Here is an 18548-nt window from a genome sequence, read left to right as displayed (position 1 = left end):
AGATTAAATGGGATCGCTGTCTAGAAAGGTGCCGGGCTCGCCATCTGCCTGCGCGAGGGCAACGAGTTAAAGCGACAGGCTTTCCCGCTGAGCCGCTCCTGCCCTTCCGGCCGGCTGCGCTTCTCACCCCTTCCCGGCGGCCCCCGGGCGGCGCCCAGAGCTTCGAATCCAAACAGTGACGGGGCGTGACGGGGCGGGGCGGCGGGGAGGGACGTCCCCCCAGGCTCCGTCGGCCCCCCGCGCACGCGCAGACGGCGACCCCACGGCCAGTCGGCAGGCTAGCGTTTCCCACGCCCAGCGCGCGGCCCCCCTCAGCCCGCCCCGACTCCCAGCCCCGGCGCGCGGGGACGCAGTGCGCGCTCGCGGCTCACGCCCCGGGGGGGGGGCGGGACTTCGCGAGGAGCGACGGGTCAGAGCGCCAATCGCGGGGCTGCTCCGCCTTCGGGCTCAGTTTGAAATTCCGCGGTGACCTAACGGCTCGCGGAGCGGCGGCCGGGAAGAACACAGCGGCCTTTGCGGGAGTTTGCTGCGCTCAGCCCCGCGTGGAGGAGGTCTGGGGCCTCGACGGCCGGCTGTTTGGAGCGTCCGCCATGAGGAGAAGGTGCGGGCTGCGGGAGGGTCGAGGGGCCGCGGGAGGGAGAGACCCCTGTCCCGGGTGCGGGGTCCCCGGGGCGTCCCCGGAGCGCGGGTGTCACGGCAGCCCGCGCCGAGTGAGGCCCGGACGCGGCCGGCAGGGCTGGGGAGAGCTGAGCTGGCGCTCGGGGCCGGGGAGGCAAGGCCTGCTGCGCACCGGCCCCGGCGGCCGCGGGCTCCCGAGGCTCCAGAAGCCTGGACGCGCCGGGTGTCCGCGAGCCCCGCCCGCTCGCCTCAGGTGCTGCTTCTTGGCACCCACGGCCTGTTCGAAGTCCTGCGTCTTCTGTGGTCGGGTTTCGCGCTTCTCTTCAAGGCCGTCAGGTGTTCCGCTTCTCCGTGTCTCCCGCGGGGCAGGGCGGCGGCGCTAACGTTTTAGCTGACGCGGACGGGAGCCGGATTCCTTGCAAGTTCAGGAGCGCCATTAAGGAATTCCTCTCCCGTGGTTTTCACGACTCCCCCGGCCCTGCTGGGGAGGGGGCGCCGCCGACTTGAAGTAGGGGCCAGACTCGTCCGCACACCGAATGTCACTTGTCTCTTCTCCCCTTTGTCCCCTCCCTTCGATTTTCCCTGTACAGCACTTACTGGCATTTAGTGGAAGGTTTGCTTATTAACCACCTTTCTTTTGCTCTCAGAATGTCAGCTGCAAAAGGGCAGGGGTGTCAGCTTTGTGCTAAAATAAGGATGATACCAGGGCATAGGGCTCCTGTGTTAAGAGCGATAAAAAAACGTTAACGCTACTTTCTGAAAGAAGTGGGCGAGGCACTGTGATGATTCGTTATTTGTGGTTATTGGTCAGACTGCTCTGTGACTGTAGAAAGTTCTTCCTTCCATAATTACTAATCCCGTCGTTCCTTTTCAAGTGCTTGCCTCCGGGAGAATGGGCATGGAGTACAAATCATGGTACCATTTGGAAAAACAGCCAGGGTTTTAAAATAACTTCAGTTGGGGCGCCTGGGTGACTCAGTGGGTTGGGCCTCTGCCTTCGGGTTGGGTCATGATCTCAGGGCCCTGGGATGGATCCCCACATCTGGGCTCTCTGCTCAGCGGAGAGCCTGATTCCCCCTCTTTGTCTCCCTGCCTCTCTGCCTAGTTGTGATCTCTCTCTCTCTGTCAAATAAATAAGTAAAATCTTGGGGAAAAAAGAGAAAGAGCAAAAGAAGAAAAAATACTTCAATAAAGCTGTTACTTTTTTAAAAATCTGGCACATAATCTGCAGTGTTTTTTGGTTTGTGACTTAATTGAAAAACAGCTATGTTTACTAATTTAGCCAAATTACTTTTACAGAACTAAATGACATGAGATTTGTAGCTCTCAGAGCCAATTAAAACCAAAACAAATGTCTGTACAGCAAACAGACTGCTAGCCTCCAGCCGCTAGAGGGGCCACTAACTAAAAGCAGTATGCACACAATTGTTATAATGAAAAAGTTAACCATCCCTTGGATTCAATTACTTTAACAAATCTTACTGGGCCTGTTGGAAAAATGGGCGTTTGGAATTACAAATCTAGAGACCCTTCTCACTTGAGTACTGTTTTCAAAGAATTAGAAAAATGTTCCGCCCTTCACAACATTCATACTAATTCTTGTATCACCTCTTTCTCTCATTTCTGACATTAGCCTTAATTTTCAAAAGACAGCCACAGTCTCACTCCTCCCCAGCTCTGCTGCCACCGCCCGGGTCCAGGTCACCACCATTCTCTGTTGCTGTGTTCCCCTGGCCTCTTAACTGGTCTCCCTGCTTCTGCCTTTTTCTCCTGAAGCTTCTTGTCAACACAGGAGCCAAAATCCTTCGGTGATTTCATATTTTAGAGTAAAAGCCTCTGTGTTTTACAAAGGCCTCTGGCGTCCTGCTGTACTCTGCACCAGTCATACTAGAGTCCTTGCTCTCTTTGGAACCTACCAGGGACCATCCCATCTCAGGCATTGGCATTCGTTGTTCCCTCTACCTAGATCTCTCTTCCCCAACATGTGCCATGACTTGATTCCTTACCTCTCTCTTTGCTCAAAGATCACCCCAGGGAGGACTTACTACCATTTAATGTAAGATTTGCTTACATTTGCTTTTCTTTTACTATTAGAATGTAAACCCCAAGAGGGCAGGGATATCCGTTTTGTTCAGTGCTGAGTTCCAACACTTAGAATGTGCCGTGTGTATAATAAATATTCAAGTAGTATTTTTGAATGAAGAACTTATGTTTCAAAAAAGTATGATCATAAGATCCCTCAGTGCATTCACTGGGAATAAAAATTCTCTTGGTTCAATTACACACCGCCTGTAAACAGATTCAGGTAATTTCCCTAAAAGTATAAGTTTGAGATTTTTATTCTCCTAACACATCACTGAAAAGCTGAGGATACTTGGAAAGATACCTCCCAAGGACACAAATGGTTGTAAAAAGATCCAGTCTTCCCAATCTCTTGAAACTAAGTCACTGGACTAGAAAAGATCTCAGATGGTCTTTAAAGTGATTTCTTATCTTTCGTGTAGCATACAGTCTGATGGGTTTTAGTATATTCACGGAGTCATGTGGTTATCACCACAGTCAGTTTTAGAACATTGTTATCATCCCGTTGAAAAGCCCATACCCATTAGAGGTCAGTCTCTCTTCCCACCTTCCTCCCTCCGCACACACCAGCCCCACAGAGCTACTAATCTACTTCTGTCTCTATACATTTGCCTGTTCTAGATATTTCATATAAATAGAACCCTATGACACATTGTCATTTGTGACTGGCTTCTTTGCCTTGACCTAATGTTTCCACCAGATAGTTATCTTTCCACCGGATTGTTATCCATCACATTTACCTGTTCATTCGTTAATGGCCATTTTGGGTTGTCTCTACCTTTTGGCTATTATAAAAGTGCTGCTATAAACATTCGTATATGAGGGGGGCCTGGGTGGCTCAGTCATTAAGCGTCTGCCTTCCGCTCAGGTCGTGTGATCCCAGGGTCCTGGGATCCAGCCCCGCATCGGGCTCCCTGCTCAGTGGGAAGCCTGCTTCTCCCTCTCCCACCCCCATGCTTGTGTTCCCTCTCTGGCTGTCTCTCTCTCTCTCTCTCTCTGTCAAATAAATCTTTTAAAAAAAAAAGTTGTATGAGTTTTGTGTGGACATGTTTTCATGTCTCTTGGGTCAATACCTAGGGAATGGAATTTCTGGCTTATATGGTAACTCTGTTCAACTGAGGAATTGCTAGACTGTTTTCCAAGGAGGCTGCACCATTGTACATTTCCGCCAGCAGAATCCTTGCCAACACTTGTATTGTCTTTTTTTTTTTTTTTTAATTGTCTTTTTTCCTCTAGCCATCTTGGTACCTGTGAAGTGTATCTCTCTGGTTTTGATTTGCATTTCGCTAGTGGTCAGTGTGTTTTCACATGCTTATTGGCCATGATAGATCTTCTTTGGAGAAATGTCTATTCCGATTTGTTTCCCATGTGCTAGAATTTTATGCTTCAGAAATGTGGCCACTTTACCCTCTGAATGTTTTACAGAGCTAGGCAGCAGAGTTTTGAAATCTGTCTGTATGTGAGAGCTTATAAACTGAGGGTAGCTGGACGTTAGAGGCATAATGAGCCTTTCATTTTACGTTTAGGCCATTCATTTTACATTTATTGAACAATTGCTGTGCATTATGGTCTGTAAAAATGAACACGGGTAAGATCTGGCAGTCCTTGCTCTTGAGTCTGTGGTTTAAGAGTGGATGGGGGCGGTGGGGATGGGGGGATGACTGTGAGGAATCCACGAATGTCCAAAGAAGGTGATGGCAAGTGGAGGTAATGTACAGAAGCATAGTGGCTTCCAATAGCTGAGACCTGCATACGGCTGAGCGAGGGGCATGTCCGGGAAATGCTCATAAGTTCTCTTGGCCAGAATCTTAGGGAGTGAGCTGTGAGAGAGATTAAGAGACAAACCTCGGGGCGCCTGGGTGGCTCAGTTGGTTGAGTGTCTGCCTTTGGCTCAGGTCATGATCCCGGGGGCCTGGGATCAAGTCCCACATCAGACTTCCTGCCCTGCGGGAAGTCTGCTTCTCCATCTCCCTCTGCCTGCTGCTCCCCATGCTTGTGCTTGCGCGCTCTCAAGTAAATAAAATATTTAAAAAAGAGAGAAACCTCAAGAGAGGTTTTGAAAGCCTTTTCTTTGAAAGTGGTTGAACTGTTTGCTGAGGGTGATGGGAAACTTTGAAGGGAGTAGTCCCGCGGAGGCCTGATTGGATTTTGTTTTCAGGAGAACCTAGCTGCCCGAACTGTGCGTTTGGCTAGGGCGGGGTGGGCCAGACTGGAGGAGACTGCAGAGCCCCCCCACCCCCACTCTGCCCCTCAGAGCAGTGGCCCAGTCTGGTTGGGCTCAACACTGGGCTTTTGCATTCAGATTGGATACTGATCACAGATGAAGTCTTGTAGGTTTTGTTTTTGTTTTTAAGATTTTATTTATTTATTTGAGAGAGTGAGGGAGAGCAAAGAGGGAGAGGAAGAAGCAGACTCCCCACCGAGCAGAGAGCTCCATGTGGGACTCGATCTTAACACCCTGAGATCATGACCTGAGCTGAAGGCAGACACTTAACCGACAGAGCCACCCAAGGCGCCCACTGTAGGTTATTTTTAATAAAATGCAAAGATTAGAATTTTGATTTATGCATTCCTTTGTCTTAAAATTGGAGTGCCTGGGGAGACTCAGAAGTTAAACTTCAGTTAATTGAGATTAGAATAATTAACATTAGTTGATTGAGATTAAACAAATGCCTTAGTTACCTGTTCCCATTTCTAAAATGAATGGAGTACGATAAATTCTTTGAAACATTATTCGCTATCTGGGTATTGATATTGGCCATCTGGTATAGGCTACTGGTGTTTGTGCCAAAGCTTTTCTTTATGTAGGAGAGGCAGCCTTTTTATTTTTATTGTTTTGCTTTGTTTTTTATTTTATTTATTTATTTGACAGAGATCACAAGTAGAGAGAGAGGGGAGAGCAGCCTGCCTACTGAGCAGAGAGCCTGATAAGGGGCTTGATCCCAGGACTCTGGGATCATGACCTGAGCCAAAGGCAGAGGCTTTAACCCACTGAGCCACCCAGGTGCCCCAATTTGTGCTTTTTAAATGTTATGTGAAGCAGACTAATGGTTAGCCTTTTTTTTTTTTTTTAAGATTTTATTTATTTATTTGACAGAGATCACAAGTGGGCAGAGAGGCGGCGGGGGCAGAGGAGCAGGCTCCCCGCTGAGCAGGGAGCCGGATGCCGGGCTCGATCCCAGGACCCTGAGATCATGACCTGAGCCGAAGGCAGAGGCTTAACCCACTGAGCCACCCAGGCGCCCTTGGTTAGCATTTTTTTTTTTTTTTTAAAGATTTTATTTATTTATTTGACAGACAGATCACAAGTAGGCAGAGAGGCAGGCAGAGGAGAAGGGAGGAAGCAGGCTCCCTGCTGAGCAGAGAGCCCGATGCGGGGCTCGATCCCAGGACGCTGGGATCATGACCTGAGCCGAAGGCAGCGGCTTTAACCCACTGAGCCACCCAGGCGCCCCCCTTGGTTAGCATTTTTAAAGTAAACTTTTTTAAGACAAATTAGAAGGTGCCCAGTTAAATTTACATCGGATAAACAATGAATTTTTTAAAATAAACTTTTTATAATTAATAACATACAGAAATGTACATAAATGCAAGTGCCAACTCTATCAGTTTTCACAAAGTCAGCACACAACTGTGTAACCAGTGCTCCTTGTATCCCCGTCCAGTCACCACAGCCCAGGACAATGGCGACCACTGTCCTGACTGTCCTGACTTCTGAAAGCATACTGTGGTTTTGCCTGTGTTTGAATTTTGTATAAATGGAATCACATGGTGATAAATGCTTGCTTGTCTCACTTGTTTCATTCAAACCGGTTTTCCTTTTCTTCCCTAACTTTTTTTTTTCACATTAGTTTTGTTTTACCCCCCCCTTTTAAAGATTTTATTTATTTATTTATTTGGGAGAGAGAGAGAGAGAGAGAGCGCGCGCGCGCACGCATGCACGCATGAGTGGGAGGGGAGGAGCAGAAGGAGAGAGAATCTCAAGCAGACTCTGAGCCTGAGGCAGGACTTGATCTCACAACCCTGAGATCATGACCCTACCTGAAATCAAATGTCAGACACCCAACCGACTGAGCCACCCAGGGGCCTCGTACCTCTTTTTTTTTTTTTTTTTTTTTTAAAGATTTGAGGTATAATTTACATACAGTAAAATTAACTCATTTTACATGAACAGTTTGAATTTTGGTCATTGTACACAGTTAGGTGGTCATTGTGAGATCTCGAACCATTCATTCCATCATTGTAAAAAAGTTTCCTTGTGCCTTTTTGCAGTTGATCTCCTGCTCTGATCCCAGGCTTTCTTTCACTATAGTTGCGTTCTTCTAGAATTTCATAAAATGAAATCCTGTAGGATGTAGTGTTTTGGCGTTTGACTTCTTTCATTTAGCGTAGTCCACGTGATGTTTCTGAGACTTAGCCTTGTGGTTCATTGCTACATTATTATCATATCTGTTCATTGCTATGTTATTCTGTGGTAGGAACGGACTGTTTACTCTGTTGGTGGACATCGGGTTGTTTCTACTCTTAAGCCCCTAGGACTAGCGCTGCTCTGACCCTCCCTGTGCGTGTCTTTACCCCGTACGTGTTGGTTTCCGCCGGCCCCACGTGTAGAAGCGCACCTGCGAGGTTCGGCTTCCGCAGATGCTGCAGCAGGTCTCACGGTGTCCCAGCTTCCGCTCCGGGCCAGTAGGGTATGAAAGGCCTGGTCTTTCTGTATCCTCGCCAACACTTGATGTTTGTCTTGTGTGATCTTAGCCATTCTCGAAGTCAGTGGCTGTAACTTCAGAACAACCAGACTGTAGTGAGTTGCCGTTTCACAGGAGCTTCTCCCAGAGCAGGCTCTTGTGTTTGGCGGGAGTTCATTTTGTCTGGTTTATCTTTCCTTTTTAAGTAGTCTCTACACCCAGCGTGGGGCTCGAACTCACAGTCCCGAGTTCAAGACTCCTATGTTTTGCTGACTAAGCCAGCCAGGCGCCCCTGTTTTTCTTTATAATTCTGTGTTGTCCTGCCATAGGTAGCATTGTTGATGAAAGCCCTGATTCTGGCTATTACTGAGAGGACTGAATTTCTGGGGCACCTGGGTGGCACCTTTGGTTAAGCATCCGACTCTCGATCTCGGGTCAGGTGTTGATCTGGGGGTCATGGGTTCAAGCCCCACGTTGGGTTCCACACTGGGCGTGGAGCGAGGACTTGGAGTAGAGCGAGGACTTTTGGTTTTCATTGGTTAGGTGATGTTCTTAGGATTATTAGGATGAGCTTTTTTTTTTTTTAATGTAAAAAAAAAAAAAAGAAGAAGATTATTGAATTTCCCCAGTGTAAGGCGATACTGAATTTGGCTTTGCCAGTGTTGTGTTTTGGAGAAGAGAGGTTAAAGCTGAATCCTGGTTTTCTATTTGTTTTAGCCTGAGGACACTGAGAAACTAGTCTATTCAGTTTTTGTAAGTACTGCTTTTAGTCTGGAGGCAGGGGCTCACGTTCTGGCTTCTCTTTTGCTTTTCAGTGAGGTGCTGGCAGAGGAGTCGATAGTATGTCTCCAGAAAGCTCTGAATCACCTGCGGGAAATCTGGGAATTGATCGGGATTCCAGAGGACCAGCGGTTACAACGAACCGAGGTTGTGAAGAAGCACATCAAGGTGAGCTGAGTCGCACTGGTCTGTTTGCAGTGGGACAGCAGTGTGGAGACTGGTGTCCCTTCGCAGAGAACTGGGGAAGTGACAGACACTGGAACGTCACAGGCTCTTCCTGGTTTTGTTTCTATTTAAGTCCTTTCTTAAGAATTTGTAATTATGGGACACCTGGGTGGCTCAGTGGGTTAAAGCCTCTGCCTTCGGCTCAGGTCATGGTCCCAGGGTCCTGGGATTGAGCCCTACATCGGGCTCTCTGCTCGGCGGGGAGCCTGGTCCCCCCTCTCTCTCTGCCTGCCTCTCTGCCTACTTGTGATCTCTGTCTCTCAAATAAATAAATAAAATCTTAAAAAAAAAAAAAAGAATTTGTAATTATGAGGGGCCTCTGGGTGGCTCAATTGATTAAGTGACTGCCTTGGACTAAGGTTATGATCCTGGAGTCCCGGAATCAAGTCCCACATTTGGCTCCTGGCTCCGCAGGGAGTCTGCTTCTCCTTTTGACCTTCTTCCCTCTCATGTTCTCTCTCACTCTCTCTCAAATAAATAAATTAAAAAAAAAAAAGAAAAGAAAAATTATGGGGCACCTGGGTGGCTCAGTGGGTTAAAGCCTCTGCCTTTGGCTCAGGTCATGATCCCAGGGTCTTGGGATCAAGCCCCTCATTGGGCTCTCTGCTCAGCAGGGAGCCTGCTTCCTCCTCTCTCTCTGCCTACTTGTGATCTCTGTCTGTCAAATAAATAAATAAAATCTTTTTTTAAAAAAAAGAATTTGTAATTATGAAGGTTTTAGTGGTGTTGGTTTGGGTTTTTTTTTTTCCCCCATTGACCCCAACCTTTTATGGGACTTTGTTCTCTCTTGTAGGACCTCCTGGATATGATGATTGCTGAAGAGGAAAGCCTGAAGGAAAGGCTCATCAAAAGCATTTCCATCTGTCAAAAAGAGCTGAATACGCTGTGCAGCGAGTTACATGTCGAGCCATTTCAGGTACCTGGCGGGGGCTCGGGGGCTCCTGCTGGGTCTGAGATTGAGGAAGGAACTACGACTTGGGGCTCCAGGTGGAAGATTTCCTTGTAGAATCTTGGCCATAGAAAGTGGGGAGAATTTACCACCTAGTCAGTTTGTTCCAGCAACTTCCCCTTATGTAAAGAGTTGCCCTGTTGATGGGGCGCCTGGGTGGCTCAGTGGGTTAAGCCTCTGCCTTCGGCTCAGGTCAAGATCCCAGGGTCCTGGGATCAAGCCCTGCATCGGGCTCTCTGCTCAGCAAGGAGTCTGCTTCCTCCTCTCTCTCTGCCTGCCTCTCTGCCTACTTGTGACCTCTGTCTGTCAAATGAATAAATAAAATCTTTAAAAAAAAATGGTTTATATATGTTTTAAAAAAAAAAAAAGAGTTGCCCTGTTGCGAGGTGGAAGAGCTGGTGAGTGCTACCATCCTTCGATGCAAACCAGCTTCCTCTTGCTATCATTGCAGGGCATAGAACTTTTTTTTTTTTTTAACTCTAAGGGAAAGGTAGGTACGGATGGCATGATGCTATTCTTTCTCTGAAAGCAAATGAAAAGCACTACCCAGGAAGCAAAAGTGACTAGTGGTACAAGGGAAAGTTACCAGAAGACCTGCCTTTGTGGCGTTGCTCATACCCTGCAGCTGTGTGCCGCGGACCAGCCAGGACGGCGGCTGGGGGAGAGAGGTCTCAAGGGCCAGGGTGTCCGGGCGGCAGAGTCAGGTCGAGGGCCTGGGGGTTCGCTGCGTGCTAGGCTGAGAGCTCGCTGTCGGGCGGCCAAACGCAGGGCAGGGCTTGAAGGAGGAGCCCAGCAAGGATGATATGAGTAACAGGATAGGGGTCCAAAACGTGTCCCTGGGGAGAACCAGTAGAAATAGTGTTGGGATCATAAAAATGAAAACCAGCGTGGAGTTTGGGGAGGCGGTTGGAACGGCTGTGAGTGCAGGGGCAGCGCACGGTGCCGTGAGATTCGGGGGTCCCTCTCTCTGTTACAGCAAGAACTACATGGGTGTCGAGGGGGGAGTTTCTTCCTTTTCTTTTCCCTTCTTCCTTTCTTGCAAAAGATTTTATTTATTTGAGAGAGAAAATACAAGGGGGGAAGGGGCAGAGGAAGACAGAGAAGCAGACTTCTGGCTGAGCAGGGAGCCCAATGCAGGGCTCTATCCCAGGACCCTGGGATCTTGACCTGAGCCGAAGGCAGAGGCTTAACCCACTGAGCCCCACAGACATCCCCGGGAGACCGCCTTTAAAAGGTTAAGGATAATTCATACCTGGTAGCCAAGAGCAATCAGACAGATCATGACATTAGTGGAATTTCCTGGAATCTACAGAAATGGCATATATATCATTGATTTTATTTATTTATTTATTTTTAAAAATTTTATTTATTTATTTTGACAGACACAGCAAGAGAGGGAACACAAGCAGGGGGAGTGGGAGAGGAAGAAGCAGGCTTCCTGCTGAACAGGGAGCCAAATGCGGGGCTCGATCCCAAGACCCTGGGATCATGACCTGAGCCAAAGGCAGATGCTTAATGACTGAGCCACCTGGGCTCCCCTATATCATTGATTTTAGACAAATAGTTTCTTTTCTTTTTTTTTTTTTAAGATTTTATTTATTTATTTGACAGAGATCACAAGTAGGCGGAGATGCAGGCAGAGAGAGAGGAGGAAGCAGGCTCCCCGCTGAGCAGAGAGCCCGATGCGGGGCTCGATCCCAGGACCCTGAGATCATGACCTGAGCCGAAGGCAGAGGCTTTAACCCACTGAGCCACTCAGACGCCCCGACAAATAGTTTCTTTGGTGTGTGTTTTTTTAAATTTTCAGTGTGAAATTAGGTGGGAAGTTACACACACTGATAGATCTTCCTCAGATTACGCGACAGTCTTTATTCACCAGCGTTGAATAAGATGGTGTAAATTTTTAAGTCCTATACCTGCCACTTTTTTTCCTCTTAATATGTTGGAGTAGAGCAAAGACTATTGGTTTTTATCGGTTAGGTGATGTTCTTAGGATTATTAGGATGGGCATCACGTCTCGAACTAGATTTACTGTGCGATAGCTAACTCAACGCAAGCTTTCCAACCACTTTTCACCTCTTACAAAAGTGTCCTGGTACCTTTCCTTATTCAAGACCTTTCTTAGGGAACCCTCTTCGTGCCATATTTTGCTGGCCATGAGTTGACTTATTTGTAAGTTTAACTAAAAGTCTGTCATCCAAGGGGGCACCTGGGGGGCTCAGTTGATCAAGCGTCTGCCTTTGGCTCAGGTGATGATCCCAGAGTCCTGGGATTAAGACCCTCGTCAGGCTCCTTGCTCAGTGGGGAGTCTGCTTCTCCCTTTGCCCTTCACGTGTGCACATGCTCTCTCTCACCCTATCTCTCTGTCTCAAATAAATAAATCTTTAAAAAAAAAAAAAAAAAAGGCCTGCCCTCCTAGCCCTCTTCCATTGTCCTTCTCTTCATTTGAAGAGATCCACGTGGAACCTTCTCACAGTGGTACACTGTCTCCTGCAGGAAGAAGGAGAGACGACCATCTTGCAGCTAGAAAAGGATTTGCGTACTCAGGTAGAACTGATGCGAAAACAGAAAAAGGAGCGAAAACAGGAATTGAAACTACTTCAAGAACAAGATCAAGAGCTGTGTGAAATTCTCTGCATGCCCCACTATGACGTCGACGGCTCCTCGGTTCCCAGCTTAGAAGAGCTGAGCCAGTTCAGACAACACGTGGCCACATTGAGGGAAACAAAGGTAAGTGCTGGCGCTCACACTTCCTGAAAGTCGGTTTGACTTTCCCGTAGGTACTTGTAATCATGTTATTTTGTAGGCGTCTAGACGTGAGGAGTTCGTCAACATAAAGAGACAGATCGTCCTGTGTATGGAGGAATTAGATCACACCCCAGACACGAGCTTTGAAAGGGATGTGGTGTGTGAAGACGAAGATGCCTTCTGTTTATCTCTGGAGAATATTGCGACACTACAGAAGTTGCTTCGGCAGGTAATGACCACTCACGTTACGGTCTGGTTCTCCAGTGTCCAGAGATTTGAAAAAACCAGTAGTTTTTTCTTTCAGTCTTAAATAAGCTGTGTAAGTTAAAAGAATGAGGGACGATAGTGTAGTGAACGATATATAACCTTGGGCGGGGAGGGGGGTGTGGTTGTCTTTTTTTGGGTACATTTATTTGTGGCTCTAAGAATGAAATTGAAATTTTGGATGAAACACTATTAGTCATGTGAATTAGCTTCGTGTTTAATTTTTTAAACTAAAAATCTAAATTGTAATTCTTGGGGTTTGAGATCCTACCGTAATGGCAGCCATACAGTTTGTGTCCAGAAGTCATGAAACCACACTTCTTCACAATCTAGTAAAAGTGCTGCTTCTCCGTGTGGGTCCAGACATTTCTTTGTAGGAAGCCACAGGGCTGGCCTTCTTTGTGCTGCTGTCTTTGCCATAACCATTGGCTCTCCTTGCTACAGCTGGAAATGCGAAAATCACAAAACGAAGCAGTGTGTGAAGGTCTGCGAGCTCAGATCCGAGAGCTCTGGGACAGGTTGCAGATACCTGCAGAAGAGAGAGAAGCTGTGGCCACGGTTATGACTGGGTCAAAGGCCAAGGTCAGGAAAGCGGTAAGAAATCCAATGGGCACTGGGTCGGCAGTCTCTACCAGTGTCAAGTATATTGTCTTCAACACCGTCTGCATCGAGTGAGCCTGTTTTTTGTTTTGTTTTGTTTTATTTTTTTAAAGATTTTATTTATTTATTTGACAGAGAGATATCACAAGTAGGCAGAGAGGCAGGCAGAGAGAGAGAAGAAGCAGGTTCCCCGCCAAGCAGAGAGCCCTATGCGGGACTCGATCTCAGGACCCCGAGATCATGACCTGAGCCGAAGGCAGAGGCTTAACCCACTGAGCCACCCAGGCGCCCCTTGTTTTGTTTTAAAGATTTGAGGGAGAAAGAGAGAGTGAGCATGTGTGCAGAGTGTGCAAGGACATGGGTGGGGGGAGAGGAGGGGGAGGGGGAGAAGCAGGCTTCCTACTGAGCAGGGAGCCTGATGCAGGGCTCGATCCCAGGACCCGGGGGTCATGACCTGAGCTGAAGGCTGACACTTAACCATCTGAGCCACCCAGGTGCTCTGGGAACCTGGTTTTAAGTCAAGCATTAGACAGGGGTGACTGTAGCCTGCTCATCTTCTGTCCCCTGTGTACTTTTCTTAGGTTTCTGGCTCCCATGACAACAGTGTTATAAAGAGTGTTGATGGAGGCACCTGGGTGGCTCAGTGGGTTGGGTGTTCAGCTGTTGATTTGGCTCAGGTGATGATCTCAGGGTTGTGAGATCAAGCCTCACACCCAGCTTGGAGCCTGCTTGGGATTCTCTCCCTGTCCGCTATTATACGTGTGGGTTTTCTCTCTCTCTCTCTCTCTCAAAAAAGTGTTGACTGACCCTTGTGGCTTTGTGTTGTAATTTTATTTAAACAGGGTGGGGAGTCAGGGGGGGCCTTTGAACTTCTGTATTCCTGCGTGAACCTACACCATGGCGAGCACCTTTACCGAGTCTCTCTGTCACAGCTGCAGTTGGAAGTGGATCGGTTGGAGGAACTGAAGATGCAAAACATGAAGAAAGTGATTGAGGCAATTCGAGTGGAGCTGGCTCAGTACTGGGACCAGTGTTTCTACAGCCAGGAGCAGAGACAGGCTTTTGCCCCTTACTACGCAGGTTCGTACACCGGCGGCGGTTTCCCGTGACGTCCTCACTTGTCTTTCGCGAGGGCGGACACTCACCAGCACAGATTTCCTCCGCTGCCTTTTTAAGCCACGTAGCGTAAACTGCCATTCCTGTGTAATTAACATTTGCAGATTATAATTAACATTTGCAGATGGCGCTAGGAAATAAGGGGGCCTTGATTTCCGAAGTAGTAAGTCACTGTAGCCTGTCGTGAGGCTCAGGTCTGTCGGGAGCTCATTCCGTGCCAGGTGCAGTGTCAGACCCCTGACACCACCACCTCACTTAATCGTCATCTCAGGAGATGAGGACACCAGGGCACGTAAATGTTTCAGCAACTTAACCCGGAGGCGCAGGGCAGGTAAACCGCAGAGCCCACGTTTGAGCCCATGGAGTCCGTCCCCGATAGCTTGACGGAGCTCTAGCCCGAACTGAACTGAGCATAAAGATGGGATTGTACTAGGTTTTTAGACATTTTCTGTGAGCAGCGTGGGCAGGAAGACTGTGAGGGAAGCCGAGAACAAGGCAAGAGGTGACACAGCTTTGAGAATCTTCGTCCTTGTGACCCACACCCTAGCCCCTTACTCCCTACTCCCCGCAGACTGAGCCTGTGACAGAGCTGGCTTTGTCGTCCACAGCGTACACTTATTCACGTGTCACTTTTACTATAAGGAAGAAAATCTGGTTTCCATTTTTAGGAGGATGGGGTTGGGGGTTAGTACGTGGGGATGCTAAACACTAGAGGAGTTTTTAAAAACCGCGGGGCCTGGGTCTTGCAGAGGACTACACGGAAGATCTGCTCCAGCTGCACGACGCCGAGATCATGCGCTTAAGAAACTACTATGAGCTTCATAAGGAACTCTTCGAAGGCGTCCAGAAGTGGGAAGAAAGCTGGAGGCTTTTCTTGGACTTCGAGGTACCGCCCTAGCTTCTGTCTCCCTAGAGTGCAGTCGAGCGTTCCCGGCCGCCGTGTGCGGGGTCCGCATCCGCTCCGCTCTTGGCCAGGTGTCGGGCGCCCGGGCTTCAACACTAAGTCCTGAGTTACTGCTGACCCAGCTCACATGTGGGAACAGAGGAGAACAGAATTCCTGCCTTCAGTGAGGTAGAATTCCTGCAAAACATAGTCCGGGGTAGAACACGCAGGGCAGGCACGGCTGTTCCACAGTCATCCGTGTCCCGGCTTCTCCCCGCCACGGCTTCCCCACCACTAGGGGGTGGACCTGACCTCAGGTTCAAGGTGGCGCTGGAGCTCCCCCTGCTGCACGTCAGGCACTGCCCGTCCAGCCCCTCTGCTTGCAGGCCACACCCGGGGCCGGCGAGGCCAGGAGAGCCGCTGCCGCAGATAGATTCGGGTTCTCTGAAACAAGGAAGGGCGGCACGGATGTGGGGCGGGCGGTTACTGTTCACTACCGTCCCGGCTGTTGCTGTCTTCTCAGAAAGTTGCCTGGGTATTGGGGCACGTGTGTATAGTCTGAATTCCTTTTCTTCGACAGACTTGGCACTCACAGCTTTCCTCAGAGCTTTTCCAAGCTCAGGGCTGGGGCTTGGATGAGCCAGACGAGACCCGTAGGGCACACGGAGACTCATTCTCAGAGCTTGAAAGGGGCTGTTAGGGAATCTGAGCTCAACTCCAGGGTTACAGGAGGGAAACGAGGACTCGAATGGAGAGCCCCGTGTGAGGTCTCAGAGCTGATTGAGAACAGATGCCCCAGGCCTCAGATACTCCTTAACTTGTGGTTGCAAGCAAGAAGGAAGGGTAGTAAACGTCAGCGGAGAGCCAGGTAAGTAAGGCTTCCTGACATGCCAGTATTTAAGGAAAAATAAGACATGAATTACCACCCTCTTTAGTTAGTGTTTACGGGCAGTCACCAGTCAAGTGGTCTGGAAGGCAGTTTCTTTACGAGCTTTGCCCCCAAACTGACAAGATTATTTCTAAAATTTTCTGATGATCTCCAATTTTTGAGTGTATAAATCTAATTTATATGTACAAATTACATGCTTAAATTACTGTCCTGATATACTGCATACATGAAACAGTAACAAAAAACAGAAAAGAAGCCTAACACTTTACATGTTTAACTTGCCTATTTTGTGAGTGTTAATTTCATAAAAAAACAGATTATAAACCTCTTCACTGGGCACATTTAAGCTACATCATCAGCATGCTAGAAGTGAGTGGGCAAGTAGGGATGCCACCACCAAGCCCTCCTGAGTGTAGACCCCTCCCTTGTCGCTCCACGTATCTCATTCCCTGTAGGTGACAAGTCGTCTTTGACATCTGAACCACGGAAGAGAGCCAGTGACATTGTGCATTACATATGAAAGCGTATCTTTTCTTTTTTTAAAAGATTTTATTTATTTGAAGGGGGGGAGAGAGCACGAGCCAGGGGGAGAGGAGAGGTAGAGGGAGCGGGGGTCAATCCAGGACCCTGTGATCATGAACTGAGCTGAAGGCTTAACCCACTGAGCCATCCAGGTGCCCCTATCTTACTTTCAGATTAAAAAGGAAACCGTGTAGTTTTCCTACATGCCAGTGGGTGATGGTACATATGCCTGTGGTGCTCACAGCCCACTCTCCTGTCTTAGGACATCACCGCCTCTCACTGCGGACAGCGGGTGGGAATGCAGAACTCTGAGAGTTTCCTTAGTTTGTATCAGTTTATGAGAGCGAGGGATCTTAGCTGCAGTTTCTGGTCTGATCATCTCAGGGCCTACTCTAATTAAAAGGTATTTTTCACAGAGAAAAGCTTCAGATCCAAGTCGATTTACAAACCGTGGAGGAAATCTTCTAAAAGAAGAAAAGCAACGAGCCAAGCTTCAAAAAACACTCCCCAAGGTAACGTCACCACTAGAGTTTTTGGTGCTCGGCTACAAAACACCTTACTTTTTGTAAATCCTCTGCTTTGAATTGTCTCACCCCAGAACCGTCCTCTCTTCCAAGGCTTAGGCAAGGATGGCAGGTATATGCCGAGCCTTCCTGGTGGAAGCATCTGAGTGTCAAGGTTTCGCAGCTGTCTCGGGCTGCCTTAGCAGAGTGCCATCGACTGCGGGGTTTCAACAACAGAATTTTTTCATAATCTGGAGGCTAGAAGTCTGAGATCAAAATATCAGTAGGGCTGGTTTCTTCTGAGCCCTGTCTCTTTGACTTGTGGGTGACTGGCCTTCTGTGTCTGTGTCCACATTTTCTCTTAACAAAGCCACCAGTCAGTGTTGGGTTAGGAGCCGTCGGAATGACCTCACACCTCCTCCCGCCCCCCGCAATGGCGTCACTTTAACTTCATTACCTGTATGTCCGAATAAAGCCACATTCTGAGGTACTGGGAGTTAGGACTCAAACATGAATTTGGGAGGATGCAGTTTGGCTTATAACACAAGACAAGCTTTTGAGAAAGTGCTGTGGGCTTCTTTACTGGTGTTTTTTTTGTTTTGTTTTAAGATTTTATTCCTGTATTAGAGAGAGTGCAGGGCGGTGGGGCAGGGGAAGGCAGGAAGCAGACCTTCCTCCTCGCTGAGCAGAGACCCCAGCACAGGGCCCAGGCCCAGGCCCCGGAGATCATGACCCAAGCCGAAGGCCAACGCCCAACTGAGCTACCCAGGCGCCCCTACTGTTGTATATCTTATAACTATTTTTATTTTTTTTTGTATAAATTGTACTATTTTTTAAAAATTTTATTTACTTATTTGACAGAGAGAGATCACAAGTAGGCAGAGAGAGAGAGAAGGAAGCAGGCTCCCTGCTGAGTAGAGAGCCCCACGAGGGGCTCCATCCCAGGACCCTGAGATCATGACTTGAGCCAAAGGCAGAGGCTTAACCCACTGAGCCTCCCAGGCGCCCCCTGTTGTCTATTTTAGCAGTAGAAGTAATTGTTAGCTTCATTGCATTAAGTGCCAGATACTGTTGCAAAGTGCTTTCCATTTATTAATTCATTTGTTGTCACCACCTCCTTAGGAGGTTAAGATCATTTCCATTTTTATAGATGAGACGCCCTGAGAGCTTCAGTAACTCGCCCACCTTTTCACAGCCACTAAGAAGTAGATCCGGCTGTGAACCCTGAGAGCGGTGCTTTTAACCGGCTCTGCACACTTCACGTAGCTCATCTTCCCTGTGCTGCGTCCAACTTTAGGCACCAAAACCCTAGTTAGACCCTGGGTTCTTGCCTTCTCCCCCCCTTCATGTGTTTTAGGAATAAACCATCCCTAGGCTGCGCTCTCTGGTCACTCTGACCCGTACCCTCGTGGGTCCAGCGACTTGACGTTCGGCTCCCGGTGCTCTGGGGCGGGGTCCTCCTTTGGGGGAATCATTTCCCTCGGGCTTCACCAAAAATTAGTGGTAATCAGCGTGTCCTTGTCTACGATCCCAGCTGGAAGAGGAGTTGAAGGCACGGATAGAAATGTGGGAACGGGAGCACTCGAAGGCGTTTGTGGTGAACGGGCAGAAATTCATGGAATACGTGGCGGAGCAGTGGGAGGCGCATCGACTGGAGAAGGAGCGAGCCAAGCAAGAGAGAGTG

General features: G+C 48.5%; 1 protein-coding gene across 4 annotated transcripts in view; it reads left to right on the top strand.

Annotated features, from left to right (window-relative positions):
* The first annotated feature begins 259 nt into the window (after positions 1-259).
* The window catches only part of PRC1 (protein regulator of cytokinesis 1), a 24551-nt gene continuing 6262 nt past the window's right edge, over positions 260-18548 (top strand). Inside the window, exons 1-10 of one of the 4 annotated variants that reach the window (XM_080808649.1) lie at positions 260-601; positions 8201-8333; positions 9184-9306; positions 11836-12069; positions 12146-12316; positions 12796-12945; positions 13884-14031; positions 14817-14953; positions 16778-16873; positions 18399-18545. In XM_080808649.1, the coding sequence (XP_080664775.1) occupies positions 591-601; positions 8201-8333; positions 9184-9306; positions 11836-12069; positions 12146-12316; positions 12796-12945; positions 13884-14031; positions 14817-14953; positions 16778-16873; positions 18399-18545 (1350 nt within the window). In that variant the 5' untranslated portion in view covers positions 260-590. The remainder of the gene's footprint in view (positions 602-8200; positions 8334-9183; positions 9307-11835; positions 12070-12145; positions 12317-12795; positions 12946-13883; positions 14032-14816; positions 14954-16777; positions 16874-18398; positions 18546-18548) is intronic. The other 3 variants (XM_080808648.1, XM_080808650.1, XM_080808647.1) reach the window with 3 other exon arrangements.

The sequence above is a fragment of the Martes martes genome (assembly GCF_963455335.1).
Source record: "Martes martes genome assembly, chromosome: 7".
Taxonomy (NCBI): domain Eukaryota; kingdom Metazoa; phylum Chordata; class Mammalia; order Carnivora; family Mustelidae; genus Martes; species Martes martes.
Note: the sequence above shows the minus strand (reverse complement) of the source record. Positions and strands in the feature narration are given on the sequence as shown.